Source organism: Ambystoma mexicanum, chromosome 11, assembly GCF_040938575.1.
Source record: "Ambystoma mexicanum isolate Mex_15411 chromosome 11, UKY_AmexF1_1, whole genome shotgun sequence".
NCBI classification, from domain to species: domain Eukaryota; kingdom Metazoa; phylum Chordata; class Amphibia; order Caudata; family Ambystomatidae; genus Ambystoma; species Ambystoma mexicanum.
In genome coordinates, this window is record NC_090934.1 from 595,351,776 (window position 1) to 595,369,241 (window position 17,466).

The 17,466-nt window shown below is 44.4% G+C and overlaps 1 protein-coding gene across 1 annotated transcript in view; it reads left to right on the forward strand.

Moving 5' to 3' along the window:
• Positions 1-14,843, forward strand: part of DHCR7 (7-dehydrocholesterol reductase) — a 256,158-nt gene extending 241,315 nt beyond the window's left edge. Inside the window, exons 7-8 of the mRNA XM_069623455.1 lie at positions 8,824-8,955; positions 13,996-14,843. Coding sequence (XP_069479556.1) covers positions 8,824-8,955; positions 13,996-14,460 — 597 coding nt within the window. The 3' untranslated portion in view covers positions 14,461-14,843. The remainder of the gene's footprint in view (positions 1-8,823; positions 8,956-13,995) is intronic.
• Positions 14,844-17,466: the final 2,623 nt, after the last annotated feature.

The window sequence follows — 17,466 nt, forward strand, 5'->3', positions numbered from 1 at the left end:
TCGCTACTCAGGAGAACGCCCAATGCCAAGACTACTCCTCCAGGTATCCCCAGAACCGATCCAAGGGGAACGATCTCTGGATAACATGGTCGGGGAAATTTGTCTACGGATTTCCCCCCCGACTCCCCTTCTCAACAAGATAGTGCACAAGATGCACCAGGAACCAGTTACCATGATACGGGTTGCCCCCATGTGGGCCCGCCAACCCTGGTTCACTCACCTGATGGAAATGTCCCTCTCCTCACCAGTCAAGCTTCCCTGCCCGTACAACATGTTGTCTCAGGACAGGGGGGAGACCCTACACCCATGCCCACAAACTCTGAACTTAGCTCCTGAGATCATAGAGTTTGGACACCTGCAACTCCCTCAGAGGTGCATGGACATACTCAGGGAAGCGAGAAAACCTAATACACGTTATTGCTATGCCAGCAAATGGAAACGTTTTGTCATCTGGTGCAATTCCAAGGGCGTCAATCCCATCGATTGCTCACCCTCACACATTGTGCTGTACCTAACCCACCTGGTGGACACTGGGATAGTCTTCAATTCCCTAAAGATTCATCTGGCTGCTCTGTCAGTCTACACCACATCACAACAAAAGGTATTGTGGTGGAAAATACCGGTGATTAAAGCCTTTATGGAAGGGGTTAAGAGGATTTATCCTCCCATTTCTCACCCAGCCCCTGGATGGGATCTGAATGTGGTTTTGACCAGGCTTATGGGAGCTCCCTTTGAGCCTATGCATGAAGCAAGTCTGAAAGACCTGACTTATAAAACAGCCTTCCTAGTGGCTATCACCTCTATCAGAAGGGTTAGCGAATCACAGGCTCTTTCTGTTCTAGACCCCTTTGTTACAGTCCACAAAGATAAAGTAGTTCTGCGCACACATCCCAGGTTTGCGCCTAAATTCATCTCAAAGTTCCATGTGAACCAATCAATCGAACTACCCACTTTCTTCCAGAACCCTACTAACGTGGCCGAAAGAAGCCTTCGGTGGTCAGTCATAATGTAGAATGCAATATTGTAGAAAGTCAAAATGTCGACATTTTTTTTTAGAAAACAATTTAGAAAAACAATGTTGACTTTTTTCTACATTTTTTTAGAATTTTTCAAAATAAATAAATATATATATAATTAAAATGTGTTGAGTATGAGGGGTGAGAGAGGGGTTGGGGGGTGGCCGGGGGGGTGTTGGGTGAGGGGGGTTGGGGGGGGACCCCCCTAGTAAATGATACTCATCTTGTTTATTTATTGATAGTGCTAATTGACATATTTTTTCGACATTCTTTTTTCTAAAAATTGACTTTTCATTATATGTATAGGTTTTCGACATTATTGTTTTCTACATTTGTTTTTCTACATTTTTGTAAGTCGACATTTTTTTTTCTACATTATGACTATAAACCGAAGCCTTCACACACTAAACGTGCGCAGGGCAGTCATGTTTTACCTGGAAAGAATTAAACCACTAAGGAAGACTTAACAATTCTTTGTTTCAGTGGCAGCTGGTAGAGAAGGGTTTCCTGTCTCTAAATCAGTTATCTCAAGGTGGATTGTCAAATGCATCACACTTTGTTACACTCTTGCTAAGAGAGAACTGCCCTTCATGCCTAGAGCACATTCTTCTCGAGGCACTGGGGCATCCATAGCATTCATTGCAAATGTTCCCCTAGAGTCCATTTGATAAGTGGCAACCTGGAGTTCTGTACACACCTTTACACAACACTATTGCCTAGACACTCATTCTAGGTCTGATTCTCAGGTGGGACAAGCAGTACTTGGACATCTTTTCTCTACTGTTACTTCTCACAACTCACCTCCAACTCCAGGTACTGCTCGCTAGTCTATGCACAGCATGCGATTCTAAGCAGATTAATAAGCCTCAGAAGACAGGCATTACTTACCGTAATAGCATTTCTGATGATTGTATCTGCTTAGATTCACATGCGCCCTCCCTACCTCCCCGCTCAGGGTGGAAGGAACATAAACGTCTTACTACTTTATCTCTTTATGTACTCACTCACTATAGCCTTGGGCTCCCTCATGGCAGAAAAAATACAATAGGCGGTACCTCGGCACGTGAGGGGTTTTGGGTACACCACACGTCACGATAGGGATAGTGTTACAGACACGCCTATGCCGACGTCCCCTCTCGGTCCCCGAAAGACAAGATGCAATACTCCGCGGTTACCACTGGATGTCGGATCACATGCACAGCATGTGAATCTAAGCAGATACAATCATCAGAAATGCTATTACGGTAAGTAATGCATGTTGTATCCGATTAAACAATTACACACTTAAAGTTATATAATAAATTATTTATAAACAAAGATATTTAAAGCGTTCTTTAAAAAGCAGTAATTAGCTGTAACATTAATCCCAAATTAGAATTCAATTTAAAAAGTGAACAATAAAGCAGGTGAGTAATACATTCATATGTTACACATGTTCCAGCACCCGCAGGTGACGTAAGTTGAGGTTAGGGTTAGATCAGAAGTGACTGGTAGGTTATAAGAACAGTTAGATTCTCCTAAAGGGATGCAGGCAGTCTATTATCCCAGAATTAAAGTGTTGAACATTTAAAACCTGTAAGGGAACAAGCACTGGCAAAGCCAATAGGTTCAGAAGGAGGCCTTTAGGGAACCAGGACAGCCAAAGTAAATGGGCAAAGTCAAAGTTCTGATGCTCTTCTGATTAGAAAAATGTTCTTAAATAGTCAGTGTTCAAAAGAGAAATCACAGCAACTCAAGAGGAGTCACCTTTAGAAAGCACCAGCTGTAAGGCCAGTGCAGCTAAGTTGAGGTCAACTTAGTGTAGGGTTAAATTGCACTCCCAAAGATAGGTAGCACCCCAAATGGCAAAAGGATAATGTACACCAAGCCCCACATTACCTTGGAAATGAAGAAGCTGTCCCAGCTGGATGCCTTCAAGATGCAATGCAGTAGACCCTTGACCCTGGTCCTTGGTCGTGGTGATGAAAGGGAGGACGTCTGGCGGGCTCCAGTGGCAGCACTCGAGAGAGGGATTCGGTAGCAATGGATTTCGGTCGATTCAGCAGCACTTTGTGGTTTTGGTGCCTTTTTCTCAGCGCCAAAGAACGAAAAGCTCTGGTTAGGATTTCCTTGATCTGTCGGTCGTGGAATCTGGTTGGGGGACTCTGGACATGGATTTCTTGCTTCTGTAGGGTCCACTGGATGCCCACAAAGTTCTGGCCGAATTCGAACTTCGGAAGACAATGCACTCACAAGTGGTCGAGGTACCCCTTCTACAGCCTGGGAACGTCGCAGCAAGTCGGGGTTGCGCCACAGTAGAGTGTGTCACAAGGCTAGTTGGTCCCACCAGCCTAAAGGAGGAAGTCGTACTTTATGGGTCTTCCCTGTCGATTCGGAAACGGGGTCAGCACAGCTGCAGGGCTTCACCGGGCTCTTTGCGGTCCAGCAGGGTGCTGCTGGCGTCTTCTCTCGCCTTCTGCTTCGGATGTTGTCCTCCAGTGGTTCACTTTGCTCTTAGTCCCAAAAACCTCGCTTTTTATGCAAGTTCCCATTCATTCACAGCCAAGGGTGGTGTCAGGTCTGGAAAAGACCTGGGGCTACTCTAATGTCAGGACTGTCGGGTCTAGCTAGCCTTTTGGTTGTAGCCCCTGAGCTTCTACCCGGGACTTCCACAAAAAGACCTGGGGCTATAGCCCTCTCAGCACCCCTTTAGCAGCACCTTTCTTTGCAGCCCTAGGCTTTCAATCACACAACAGGGTTGCCAGCCGGCCAATTGGAACTGGTTTCAATCAGGCACACATAGAGACAAAGGACAGGGAAGTTTCAGGACCCTCCCTCACTTCCTGCCTTTCCACACACACTGGAGCCTGGGCATGCTTCAGGGCTGAAGCCTGACAAAGGCAAATACTACAGGCCTTGTGAGTAACTCAATGCTTCTCTGGAAACCAGTGAAGCTCCCTCCTTACTTCAGTGATGTGATCTTGTCTGGCTAGATGTTTAATAGCCCGGACTGCTACATTTTGGATCACCTGAAGTGCGGCTAGGTTTGCCTGGGAGGTGCCCAGAAGCAGACTGTTACAGTAGTCCAGGCGTTAGTGGACAAGTGCTGAAGCAAGGAGGGCCATGTTCTCGGGTAACATGAAAGGGCGGATGTGACTAAGAAGTTTATTAATATAGCCACAGGATGATCGTAAGAAGGCTAAGTGAGGCTTCATGGACAGTTCAGAGTCGAGCATGACCCCTAAGGTCTTAACGCTTTTAGCAACTGCGATAATGGTTCCAGCTATGTCAAAGTTGCCAAAGCCTGCAGATCTTTTTTTTAGCCAATTAGAGAGAGGCTGGATTTCAGGTCGATTAGGGCGGTCTCAGTGCCATATTTGGCTAGAAAGCCAGACTGGTGAGTACCAAGGATGTTATGTTCCTCTATGTAGCTCTGGAATTGTAGTGCTGCTGTACGATCCAACACATTCCACAGAAAGGGGACGTTTGTGATGGCGCGATAGTTCACAGCTTTAAAATGATGCTTTTTTTGAGAAGTAGCGTGATCCAGGCCTCCTTCAAAAATTGGGGTACCAGGCCTTCGGAAAAAGATAAATTCACAAGCTTTGTAACCCAGGAAACCAGAATAACTGAGAAATCCTTAAATACCATTGCGGGACAAATATCTCCTTTACAGGTGGTTGGTTTCAAGGAGCTTGAGATTTGCAAGATGTCAATCTCAGAGCACCACGAGAAAGTAAACTCGTTAACTCTACAACCTAGGGTGGGCTTTGGGTAATCTTTGTAACAGTCTTTGAAACAGTTTAAGGATTTGTATTTGTTGGTTTACAGGTCCTATGACCATCGCTCTCTTTCTCTCTCGTCTCCCGTGGGATTTCCTCCCTAACACAGGCATCCGAAACCCCTGGTTAGTGTTATTGAAGAGTAACCATAATGCCTAATAGCTGATGTTTTGTGAGGGTAGCTCCCTAAATGCTGGCTATCTAAACTTCCTCAGGGACTTCCTTCCTTTCCCTACTTTGTGCATTTGCTCTGTGGTATTCAGACTACTTTGGCCATGCCCACTCACATCTTCTCTAAACCTACTGCCACTCCCCTTCGGCTTACTCCTCCTGCCCTCTGCTCCACCCTTTTGTGTTGCATCTCCTCCGACACCACTTACTGTTCCTCTTTGACACTAATACTCCACTCCTTCCACTACTACTCTCCTCTTTCCAGTACTGATCTCCTCCTCACACTGCTATTCCCCTCTTCCCACTCCATTACACAAACACCCTCCTTTCACTCAGAACCATACAATTCACATTCACTCCTTATGCTAACTCCCTCTACTCACTCGCCACATAGAAACACACACACAAACACACACACACACACACATACACACACACACACACACACACTGCAGAACCACTATCACTCCTATGCCAATATGTCACCTTACCCAACAGTCCCCTCCACAAGCTGCTGCGCCTTCCTTCCTCCTGCTGGTCTCTTGTTCCTCCACCTTTATTGCTGACCTCACCCTAATAACCCACACTTCCTGTTGTCATGTTCGTTTTTCATGTCCTCTGCTTAGATCCCCTGGTCTCTCCCTGACTACGTAACTTCCCCTGGCAAATCCTACTCTATCTCACATGCCATGGTGTGTTTTTGCAAGACTGAGTCGTTAAAAATGGCTTAAGCCCTGTCCCCTTTCTCAGTACAGGCTTGCCACATATTGTTGATGCCGGGAGGGTGGATGTTATTGTTCATGTTTCTGACCCGTGTCTGTGGACTCCAAAGGTAAGGGAATTTGGTGGGGATGGGAACTTCCCCTGTTCTCTTTCTGGTTGTCTAAGGAGGGTCTTTGTTTGGATGTGGGTTTGCTGCTCTCTTCAAGTGACGCTGTGCGGTCCAGCTGCCGGCTGCGTCTGACTGCTTCTTCCCTTTGTAACTCTCTCTATCTGCTGGGGTTTTCCGGTTGCACCGGGCTGCTTAGGTGGTGTAGTATCTCTCTCTGTGCAGCAGACCTCAACTTCATTTGGGTGTAGCCAGAGCCTTATCCTCACTGATAAAGGGTGCTTAGGTAGGGCTAAGGCTTTGGCGACTCTCATTGTTATCCCCCCTAGGCAAAATGTGCTCCTAGAAAAATTAGAGAAACGCTGGCAAGTATATTGTAATGGAGGCATGGCGTGAGATGAGTGCTCTACACAAAAACATTTTGGCACAGAAGGGGTGGGAATTGGGGACCTTTATGGGATTCTTCTCATGGGGCAGACTTTGGATCCCTTCCAACTGCTTCTATCTCCACTGGAGAGAGGCTTCTAGCCCTCCTTGACAAGGTCAGAGTATTGACATTGTCACACTACCACAGAGAAAGAAAAACCTCTCACCAAATTTGATTTGATATACTGTCTGGACTCCTTTCAAGAACACATTTCTCATACCATCCAGGTCCAATTCAAGAATTTCAAAGACAATATCGCAAAGGCTATAGTGGACTTGAAGGTGGATCTTGTTGGGTAGAATTTCATGTTTGTGCATAATTCTCCCCACTTGTGAGTCCCCCAGCACTTTTTTCTGGACTCTTGGATTTTTGATCCTGAGTCAGTCAGAACCATTTTCCACACTCACTCAGTCTTTTTCTTTATCTCTGGGAACCTTTTTCAACCCTTTTGGTTGTATCTTTTTGGAGTAATGCTTTCCTCCACCTTTTAAGGCATCTGCAATCTGCTTTAGACATCTCAGTACTCGGGACGAAGAGGAGGCAGGAAGCAGAAATAAACAAAAGGGTGGGAAGAGGAAAGAAACAGAAGATTGAAGTACAAAACGTAACAACTCAAACAAGTGACTGTTTAACACCAGAGGGACGTTCACACTGTTTTAAATGATCATGTCAAGGATGGCAGTAGCAATAATTGACAATGCACATCAGCATGACATTTTCAGAAACTGGATGCATTCACTTTGATTTAAAACGGGACAATATCTATTTTAAAAATGAGCAAGAAGTCTGTTGTGTCTCGTCTTTCCCTGCACCTTCCCTTTATACATGGAATACTGTGAGTGACTGACATGTAATGCTGTGTGTGAGAATGTTGTCATGAATGGGTTCTGTGAATGTCAGTTGAGAAGATGGGTTGACTGAGAGAGGATGCTGGTGGATGTCTGTCCTAGTAACTTACCTGATGGGCCCAAATGTCTACCCGTACCCTGTATCTGGAGCTGGGACTTAATAAAGAAGTTTCATGTTCCTACCACAGTGTCCTGGCTTTGCTTGGCATGGGCCCACCTTAAGCTGAGCACTTGGAATAAGTAAAAAGGTAACCTTCCAGATTCCCGTGTTACGAAACTACAACTTTGAAAGCTTTAAGGTATAGAATTTATACTTAAGAATGACCATGGTAAAGAATAACAATGATAACTAATGAACCTATATCTTTCTCTTCAATCAAATCAAACAGTTAACATGAGACTGCATGCACAGTTTTAAATACAGTTTTGATGATCATGAGCTAAAAGCAGCCAGTGGGTACTGGCCATCATCCAATAAGCAAGCACTATCTCTGGGGGATGAGGAGCAAATAGATAGCCTATGCAATTCTATCTGCTGCAGGTGATATAAAACATTAACCCTGTGTTCATTAAATGTGACCCATTGTAATTTAAATGTCTTCTAGGTGTTTGCACATTGCAAATCACACAGCAAATGTCAGAGAGGTTTATTTGTATGGCACCAGTTGTCCTAGAACTCCTATAAAGTATGTCCTCTTCTCTTACTGGCATCTTAAAGGACACATATCAGCATTGTGTGGCCAAAGGTGGTTTCACGTTGTGCTTTAACTGTAAAAAAAAATGTGACCTCTTCACACTAACACGGTCAAACTCTTTCCAGTGATTCAGATCCATCTTCACGCACAGTAAAACCAGATCAGGGTTTCACCCCATGGATGCAGGGAAAGGCTCAGGAACTGGTGAAGTTCCCGGATTCTAATACCTTTTACAGCATGGATATCCCTCTGCATTGCCGTCCGCCATGCCAAACACGAAGGCCGCCATTTCACCAGTCATTTCCATTCATTGGCCCAGGTTCCTCTGGAAATGAAACTGTTCTAGAACGTGTAAATGCGGAAAAAAGTCACGCAGTGTCAAGTTTAGTGCATTTGCTTTCCCCTTTACCTGAGCATATCAGGATGAGCACGCAAGTGTTTTTCTGTTCAGAAAATATCCCAAAAATATCCGTGGTTTTTTTACTAGTGCTTTTTGACATGAGAGCATTATCACCCCTTCACTTGTCTGAAGAGGAATCTAACGTGGGCGGTGCTTTGTAAAATCTTTGTCAGTCGCTGATTATCTCTATCACTCTCTCGAGTGTCTTCAAGGCATACTTTTAACATCTTCTTTCTATAGTTTGCATTGGGCTCTGGGTAGTTCAGCATCCTTCTTGCACTCTTAATATTTGTTCTTCACAGATTCATAACATGGGGCATAAATAACTTCTCTTATTCATAGGTGAAGCACGTTTAGTATGTTGCAATGTCTTCTATTTCCTCATTCACCTCAACTAACCCCTTCTCTACATTCTTTTGCCCATGTTAGTAAAATAATGCACCTCTGGATTCTGCAATACCTGTGCCATTTACATTTATTTGTTCTGAGTCTTAATGTGACCTCTTTGTTTGTCTTTGTTCGGTACCTCCTAACTGGTAAAACTGGTTTAAATTTGTTATTTAAGTACAGACATACAAGTAGATTTGCATAAATGAGCTGAGCACCTTTGCAAGTATTTCTGATGCTGTGTCACCTTATTGTCATTTAACTGACCTAAAAGTACTTTGTACTGCAGGGTATTTATGTGTTGGACTTTTTCTGGAATGAAGCTTGGTACCTGAAAACCATTGACATCTGCCACGACCATTTTGGCTGGTACCTCGGATGGGGAGATTGCGTCTGGCTACCATACCTCTACACACTGCAGGTAAATAGGAAGGTTGTGGAAAGAGATGTATTTTGCGTATACTGTTGTTACATAGAAGTGAATTACTTTGAGGTACTTCACTTCGATGCAATTACTTTGTACAAAGTTATGGAAATATGTGTGTTTGGGAGTAAGGGGCATACGCAGGGTTGGGAAGGGTAGGAGTTGGTGGGAGGTGTATAGATGGATTTGAGGGGACACCCCCATTATAAAAAGTAAACGGAAAAAGCTCAAATGTAATTGCATCCAAGTGAAAAATCACAAAGTAATTACTTTCGTTGTAACAACGTACAAACGTATTTTGATCTGTAAATGTTGACAGAATTACATTTCAACACACTTTTTTGGTGGTCTGGTTTCAAAGTGCACAATCAACTATGTAAACTCTTAAGGCCTCATTATGAGTTGGGCCTTAGCCCTTAAATGCAGCGGCAACGCTATCACTACTCCATATAAGGGTTGGCCCAATCATGAGTATGGCCACAACTGGACGCATTCACCTCCAGCTCAGAGCTGGAGTTGAATGCGCCGGCGGTACGGCCATTTTCGGTGCTATAACCGCCAGCAGTATTTGCGCCAGCAGTATTAGGGCCACCCATCCCCATTGGGTCCAAATGAACCCAATGGGAAATGGGGACTTACTGCCTTACCACTATTCGAGATACTTACTGACTGTCTGGTGTATAGAGGTTTCTCACAAACTACGCCACCTTTACACACTATTGGGGGTCAAACGTGGTGTGAACATTAGAGTATTGCTGTAAACAAATCAGCAATATTCACTAGGTCAGGATCGATTAAAAAATTATTTATTTGAACACATTTTATTTTAAAAGTCAGCCATTTACACAAATGTAGAACAGGTCCAAAAAATTCCACCAAAGGAACAGAAAACAGCAAGGAGAGATTCCAATGCCACATGGTAGCATTGATGATGCATGATTACATGTATAGTGATGTTAGTAACATGGGTGGAAATGCAGCTCATAATGTGACTTTGAAAGGCATTTCACTGGGCGTGTCAATACAAAATGTGTTTCTGTCTTAATGGGAGGGGCGGTGTGATAACATCTGTTCCTTATGAAGTAGAGCCCTTTAAGCCGTCTTCGGGACACATGAAAGTAGAGAGTGTATGGACGTTGGAGTGTTCATCTCCCGACAAATGATGTTTAATCTGTTTAAAAAAAAAAGAAGCACCACAAGAAACACAAATTAGAATCCTGATCTAATGTTAACTGAAAATAATGAATAAAACAAATGAAAACACGCTGTTAGTTACCCAACATCTCTTCTGTGTGTGTATGGTTATAGGTTGTAGATGACGCAACAGGTAGTGACAAAGAGTTCCGACATTTGTTCCAAAAACAGAAAACAATCTATCCACTGTGCCTGTGCATAAAGTGGGAGGAAAGACTGTGATGTTGGCATCAGTATAGGAGATAGCCAGGTGGTATCTATGGATTCTGTTTTGTAGGTGTGATGTGACTAGAATAGTGATGCTTTTGAAGACTAATCATCGTTTTTTTATTTTAACCTGAGTCTAGTACCCAAGTGGAGCCAGCATAGGTTCATAAATTGGTTATTGACATATTGTTGTTACTTTAGACCAGTGGTCTTCAAACTTTTTATGCCTGGTCCCCCACCACCCCGAGCAATATGTGGGCAGGCAGGGCCCCGCCAAAAATTCCAAATGGACAGTAAATCCAAATGGCTATGAACTATTGCGCGCTGTCACCGCACCCACCTACTCCCATCACAGTCTCTGGCCTCCCTCATCCCACTCCTAGCCCAGTCCCTGGGCTCTCTCTACCCCACACAGACTCTGGGCTCTCCAAACCCTGCTCCCACCACTATCCCATGGCGCCAGCCCATCCTGCTCCCACCACAGTCCCTGGGCTCCCCCACCCTGCTCCCAGAATATAGTCCGAGGGCCAGTGGCGGCTGGTGAAAAGTGGAGCGAGGGAGCCCTAACCAATAAAGGGGGTAGGGGGTTTTCCCCCGTGAATTTATTTAAAATAATGGGTTAAAATGTCGCATTTTACAGCATACTTAAAAAAAATGGGTAAAAAGCCAAACAGTTTGCAATTGGCACTGGGGGGCGCAGGGGTCAGGCATGATATTTTTTACTGGACATCTAAGATCTGTCCCCTGGGCTCCACAGCGCCTCAGAAGGAGAGCTGATTTTGGCAGGTGGGTAGGGGGATTGTGCAAAAAAAGCATTTTTAAAATGCCTTTGTTGTACAACCCTCCTCTTCCCCCCACCTCCCCTACCCCCCACTCTCCAAAATCAGCTCAACGGACCAAAACAAACACACACACACACACTCACACAGCAATCACACATCATTCACAAGAGCACCCATCACCATGCACTCACTCATATCACAAGCATATATACATCCATACTCATATTTAAATAATAAATAAATGAACATAAACGTACGTTCTGCAGGGGCCTGGGTGTGGGTGCTGAAACGCCCCGCTCAAGGCTGCTCTGTCCGTATGTGTGAGGAGGCGCAGGAGCTCCCTCTCACACATACAAACATGCAGTGCCCCAGCCAGCATTTCCAATGAGCTATGCAAGGCTGGCGAAGCAAAACGCCCCCCGCCTTGCATGGCTCAGTGAGCATGTGCGGCTGGGAAACTGAACTGAACTGTCAAAGGGAAACAGTGTTTCACTTTGACAGTTCAGCCAGCCCAGGAGCACTCCCTCAGCTGGTAAAAGCTGCGGAGGGAGTGCTCAGTGTTTCACCGGGCTGGCTCCTCCATAATGGGTCCCGGCCCCCTCCACCCCGGGGATGCGGTTGTGCCCCCCCCCCCCCTGGGGGGCGCGCACCACAGTTTGAAGACTTCTGCTTTAGACTGAATTTAAAACACCAGCTGCACTCTAGACCTTTTGAAACCAATATTTGTTTTATCAAAGGCCAAGCTAAGAACCTGTCTCCATAGTTCAGTAGTGGTTTAACTGCACCTACTAACTACTAACATTGGGCGTTTTTTGTTGCTTAGTGAAGAAAGAGGACTTGTTACAAAGACCTTTTAATTACTGACGCTTCTTTTCAATGATTCTCTCATGTTGGTGCCCGAAATAACCACCTGGTTTCTCACTTTAGTCTGAATTCAAACTTTCTGTCTGGAGAAACTGGACCTAGGGTAGAGTATGTTGATTTTGTAATAGTGTGTTGTGGCCTTCTTGGACCCTTGTGAATTTCAGACTGTTGGACCTCATCCATGACTTAACAGCAACCAGGCCTTTTGTAATGGCAGACATTGCCTGGGGTATGGAGAGAATAGGAAGGTAAAAGGGGATACTAATGAGAACAGCCAAAAATTCAGTTGAGAGAAAAGCAACAAGAACAGGAAACAGGAAAGCACAGAAATAGAATGGACGAAGGGTAACACCAGCAAGTGGGAAAAGTACACCAATGGAAATGAAAGAGGTGGGAAACCAACAGAGAAGAGAGAAAGAGAAAGTGGCTATAAGGAAGAACGGCATGGGAGTGAGAAAAAGAGAGAGCAGTTTTTTAGTCATAGATCAAAACACTAATGCACTGCCTTTTGGCTATTTGGTTCATATATTGAAAAGGTTAGCTTGAAAGCTGATTAAATGATAATAAAAACGTACCTTCAGTGGAGCGTTAATTGCCTTGCATCTGAGCTGCATTTCTCCTAATCTTTATGGGAACAGCTACCTCTTGTTATATATGCATAGTTTACCAGCGGGTCACCGCTTGCTAGGGTCTGATCTTTGGATTACCACAAACTCCAAAGACTCCCCAAAACCTACGAACCAGGGTCACAGTTTCAGAGGCGACAACCCACATCCATTGAAAAGTTGTCATTGCAGTGGTTGAAGACTCCATTGCTGCGCTCCGCCTTTAAAATGAACATCATATTAAGATGCCTACAGAAGCTATGGATTTCCAAAGCAGGCAGGGTGGACGGCGAAGAAACAAAGACACTGCTGGCAAACTGCCAACAACTGGAATGGACAGTGTTGGTGGCATGCAGCATGTCACTGCTCAGCATTTCTGCCACATTTCTGTATTCCAAAGCCTCTACCTTGCTCCCAGATTTATAGTACCAGTTAACAATCCAAGACAATTAAAAACCATGTTACTACTACTATTTGCAAACTCGGGTACTTAAAATGAGAGTACCAATGCCTCCCAGCTCTCAGACGTTCAGAGATGTTATTCAGACACTCACACATGAACATGCTTCTCTAAAACATTTTACTGGATGAACGTTTTGGAGGCGCACAGCAGGAACCATGTCACTTTTTGGTCTAATTGATGGGACATTAGGGTTCGACTCTTAGAATGAGGGTTTCCTTTTAGAGCTATGATGATTGTGAATGTTGTTGACTTTATGATGCTTTGAAAGGGCCCTGCATGTGCATCTCCACTTCACACCGGAAGCAGAGTGAGGATGAGGGTCACAAGGTAATGGACCAAAAGCTGGCGGGACTCTTATAATGGGTCAGGAAGACACAAATGCATGCCCCACCATATGCTCGAAAGAGTGTAGCACTATTCCGCGAATCACATTTCAAGAATCAAAACTTCAGAGGGGTTGGGGGACTGGGGTCTGCGAGGTCGTTATACAAATTATCCTTGAGCACCTTATTAAAAATTGGCATCTCAGTATCTGATCCATTGTATAGGAGACACCTATCGCTGTGACAGTGTATTTTTAAGAGACACTCTGGTCTTTCTTTTTTTTTACAATAATGAAAGTCCATACATGCACCGTCCTGCAGGACTGTTCTATTTCCAACCCCATTTATGTTTTAAAACAAGACGTTACCTCTATGCTGGTCATTCATGGAAACCTGACTCTAGAGTCGACTCCAGTCTGATTTTTAACTTTTTTTACGTAAACAAAATTCCATATTTGCATTCATTAAAACATTCAGAGTTCTCTTACAACTGGTTATTAACATTGCTGGAAAACCTCCACTAGACATGCACAAGTTAATGTACAGATGCCATTATGCAGTGCAATTCCTCACCTTGCAATTGTTTGTGTCTTCCTCAGGGCTTATATCTGGTTTACAACCCTGTCGAGCACACTACAACGGGCGCTGTCAGCATCCTGTTTCTGGGCCTGGTCGGCTATTACATCTTCAGGATGACCAACCACCAAAAAGATCTGTTTCGGCGCACCAATGGAAAATGCAGGATCTGGGGTAAAAAGCCCAACTACATCGAGTGCTCATACACCTCTGTGGACGGAGAGAAGCACCACAGTAAACTTATGATTTCTGGATTCTGGGGGGTAGCGAGGCATTTCAACTACACTGGCGACTTGATGGGCTCCCTGGCCTACTGCCTGACATGTGGATTCGATCACATCCTCCCATATTTCTACATCATCTACATGACTATTCTCCTAGTCCACCGATGCATCCGGGATGAGCATCGCTGTTCCAGCAAATACGGCAAGGACTGGAAGCGGTACACTGACGCAGTCCCTTACCGACTTCTTCGGGGAATTTTTTAAAGATTGATCACTTTTCATCTTTTATTTTTCAAGTGACTAAATAATGTGCCGAAAACTGCCATTAGCAACCAAAAGATAGTCTGGAGAAAAAAAAGTGTTTTTAAAACAAAGCCTCTGACCTGAATAATCTATTTTTGAAGATCACCCAAACCTTCTCTGATGGGAATTGTGGACCATTTATTATCCTGAGCCGGGCAGATGTCATGCGTTAGCTTGACTGAGCTGTATAACATATAATTTATGTGCTGTGTGTGCTTTGGGAGTTGTCTTGTTGAATTAAAAAGTCGAGAGCAATCTTGAGGCCTTTTACAAAATTATCTGTCAGATATGTTTTTGAAGCAGTTCTTATATTAAACCTGAAGAGCTTGCATCTTCAAAAACAAGGTAGTGTTACTGCTTTTCTTTTCCATTTGGAAATTACTGGTCATGTTTCTAGCTAATGTACCCTTATCAGCAAATTGAAAACTGTTGTTAGGGAGAATTTTCATTTTAGTGTTTAATTCCTCCCACCCTAGAGAACCCCCAGCTCTTTTGCTGGACTTTAGGTCTTTTAATTTGAACCCTGGAGTGAGTGAGACCTTTTTCTCACTCTCTCATGTGTTTTGACCTGATTTGGATTATGTGTTTCCTCTGTTTTCGGCGTCTGACAAGCTCCATAGGCATCTACTTTGTGTATAGTGGCACACAGCACCTTCAGTACAGTGTCACTGAGAAGTACTTTGGATTTCTCTCAAGGTTTAAATATCTTTTCTTGTGTGAACTACCGTTCCCAAGAATAGTAAATTGAAACTGACTTTACTTACCTTTTCTCTTATTAGGACCAGCACCACACCATTTTATGCGGAGTGTTGGAGGATTAATTAGTAGCCCTTTACCCTACTCTCTCATGTAAAAAATGTATGTTACCCTCCTTACGTTAAATGGCTGGTGGCAGTGGTTTAATTTTCCTACCATTGTGCTTTTCTACTGCATGCTGAATCCTCAGATGCAGTATAGCACCCATGGGTGACCATTTTGTCAAAATGGCCCTGTTCTTCTTTTTTCGGTATGTGAGGTTTCTCTTGGGTTTTACTCAGTGTATCGGGGCAGATTTGAGGCCTTTGTTCGCTTTGCCTTTGGCGGGCTTCAGACCTGAAGCCTGCCCCTGGCTCCAGTGTGTGTGGAAAGGCAGGATGTGAGGGAGGTTCCCGAAACTCCACTGTCCTTTGTCTCTATGAATGCCTGAATGCAACCAGCCCTGATTGGCTGGCTGGTTGTCCTTTCAGGACAGCCACCCTGCTGTGTGTTTGACAGCGTGGGCTGTGCGTGTATGGGAGAAACCTGTTTAAAAGGCGGGGTTTTGGGACTAGAGTCAGAGTAGAGCAGTAATACACCCGACGAAGAAACCGTGAGCGAAGCTTAGTGCATCCTCCTGGACCTTTTGAATTGCCCAGGTAAGCCCTGCTGCTGTGCTGAAACTCCTTTTTCTAATCGACAAGAGAAGCTCCGGAAGGGACCAACTAACCCTGAGATGAACTCCACTGGACCATCTTCCCCAACTGACTGTACTTCTTCGCTACAGGAACTGAGTGCCAGGGGTCGAGAAATCCGTAGTCGACTGAAATGTTTGAAATCCGGCCAGAAGCTCCAGGAGTCTCTTAAGGACCCTCCAGAAACAGGACGACCCATGCTGGAGTCCCCTCGCCAGAGTGCAGGACCCAAGGAGTGATGGAAGCCCAACCGGTATCCGAGATCTGCGGTGGTGCCGTTCACCGCGCGCTGAAACCGCAAAGTGCTGCTGAACCAAAAAGAGCCGGTAGCTGCCGACGACCTCCAAACTGCTGCCGCAGGAGTCCTCCAGACGTCCTCCCTCTTGTCCCCACTACTGAGACTCAGGAACCCAGGGCCTGCATCGCTGCAATAGGACAGAATCCAGTTGGACCACTCTTCTTCAAACCAGAGGTACTGTTTAGACTTGGGGTACTTACCTCAGTGTCTTTTGAGCTGTGCTTTTCTCAGTTGAGACTTGCAGTGGCTTACCCTTAGAGTTGATTCCAACTCTGTTTTTCACAGGCTTAATAGCTTGTGATCCTACAAGTGATTTTCTACAAACTCTCTAACTTGGTGCAATACTTTTTATCTAAGAAGTGCTGCGACCCCATAGACAGTGCTCCAATTGACTTTGGCTGTCCTGGCTCCCTGCAGACTTTTCTAGCCCATTGATATTTCTGTCCCTCATATTGCTGGGAAAGGCTTGTCTAGACTTCATTGGAAGATCTAAGTATACTCACATGCCCTGAGAACCTGTTTAACCTTTTCCTTCCTTTAACCTTTCCTTTCTGCAACCTCAGAATCTGCAAACTAGTGTGATATATAAATGCCATTACTGTCCGTGTGAATGAAGTCGCCTCTGGGTGTAGGAAGTGTGTAAACCGCATCTCTAAAGCGTATCCACTAACTTAATCGATTCTGAAACATATTTTTAAAGTGTATTTACAGTGTTACATATCTTGCCCTTTTTAAAGAACGCTTATTTAAAAATTGATGTCAATAAATCATTATTTATAACAACCTTGAGTGCAAGTGTTATTTGATTTCTTGTATTTACGAATTTCATTGCTACAGCTCTACAGCTCACATTTACCCCTTTTGAGATAGGCCTGGCTGCTCGGTCACACTACCAGCTTGTGTAGTACAGACCTCTACTAAAAGGTTGGTTACCTAATACCAAGTAGATACGTGTTGTGTAGTCTCAAACAGTGTTACTACATCAATTCTTACCTAACAACTGTCAAATGGAAAGAAACTATGCACACATCCAGAACATCATTTTCTACTGTTTGTGTGAAGCAGTGTACATAATATAATGTTTAAAGGAAAACGTGTTGTTATCCACACCGCTGTTTTCTATGTTTGCTGTCTTCTAAAAGCATGTGGGCTACTAAATGCACATGATTGCAAAGATATAAAAAGTTGAGCATTGTAACAGGTGACATTTTAAGCTAGGAAGAGGTACATATTTCATGA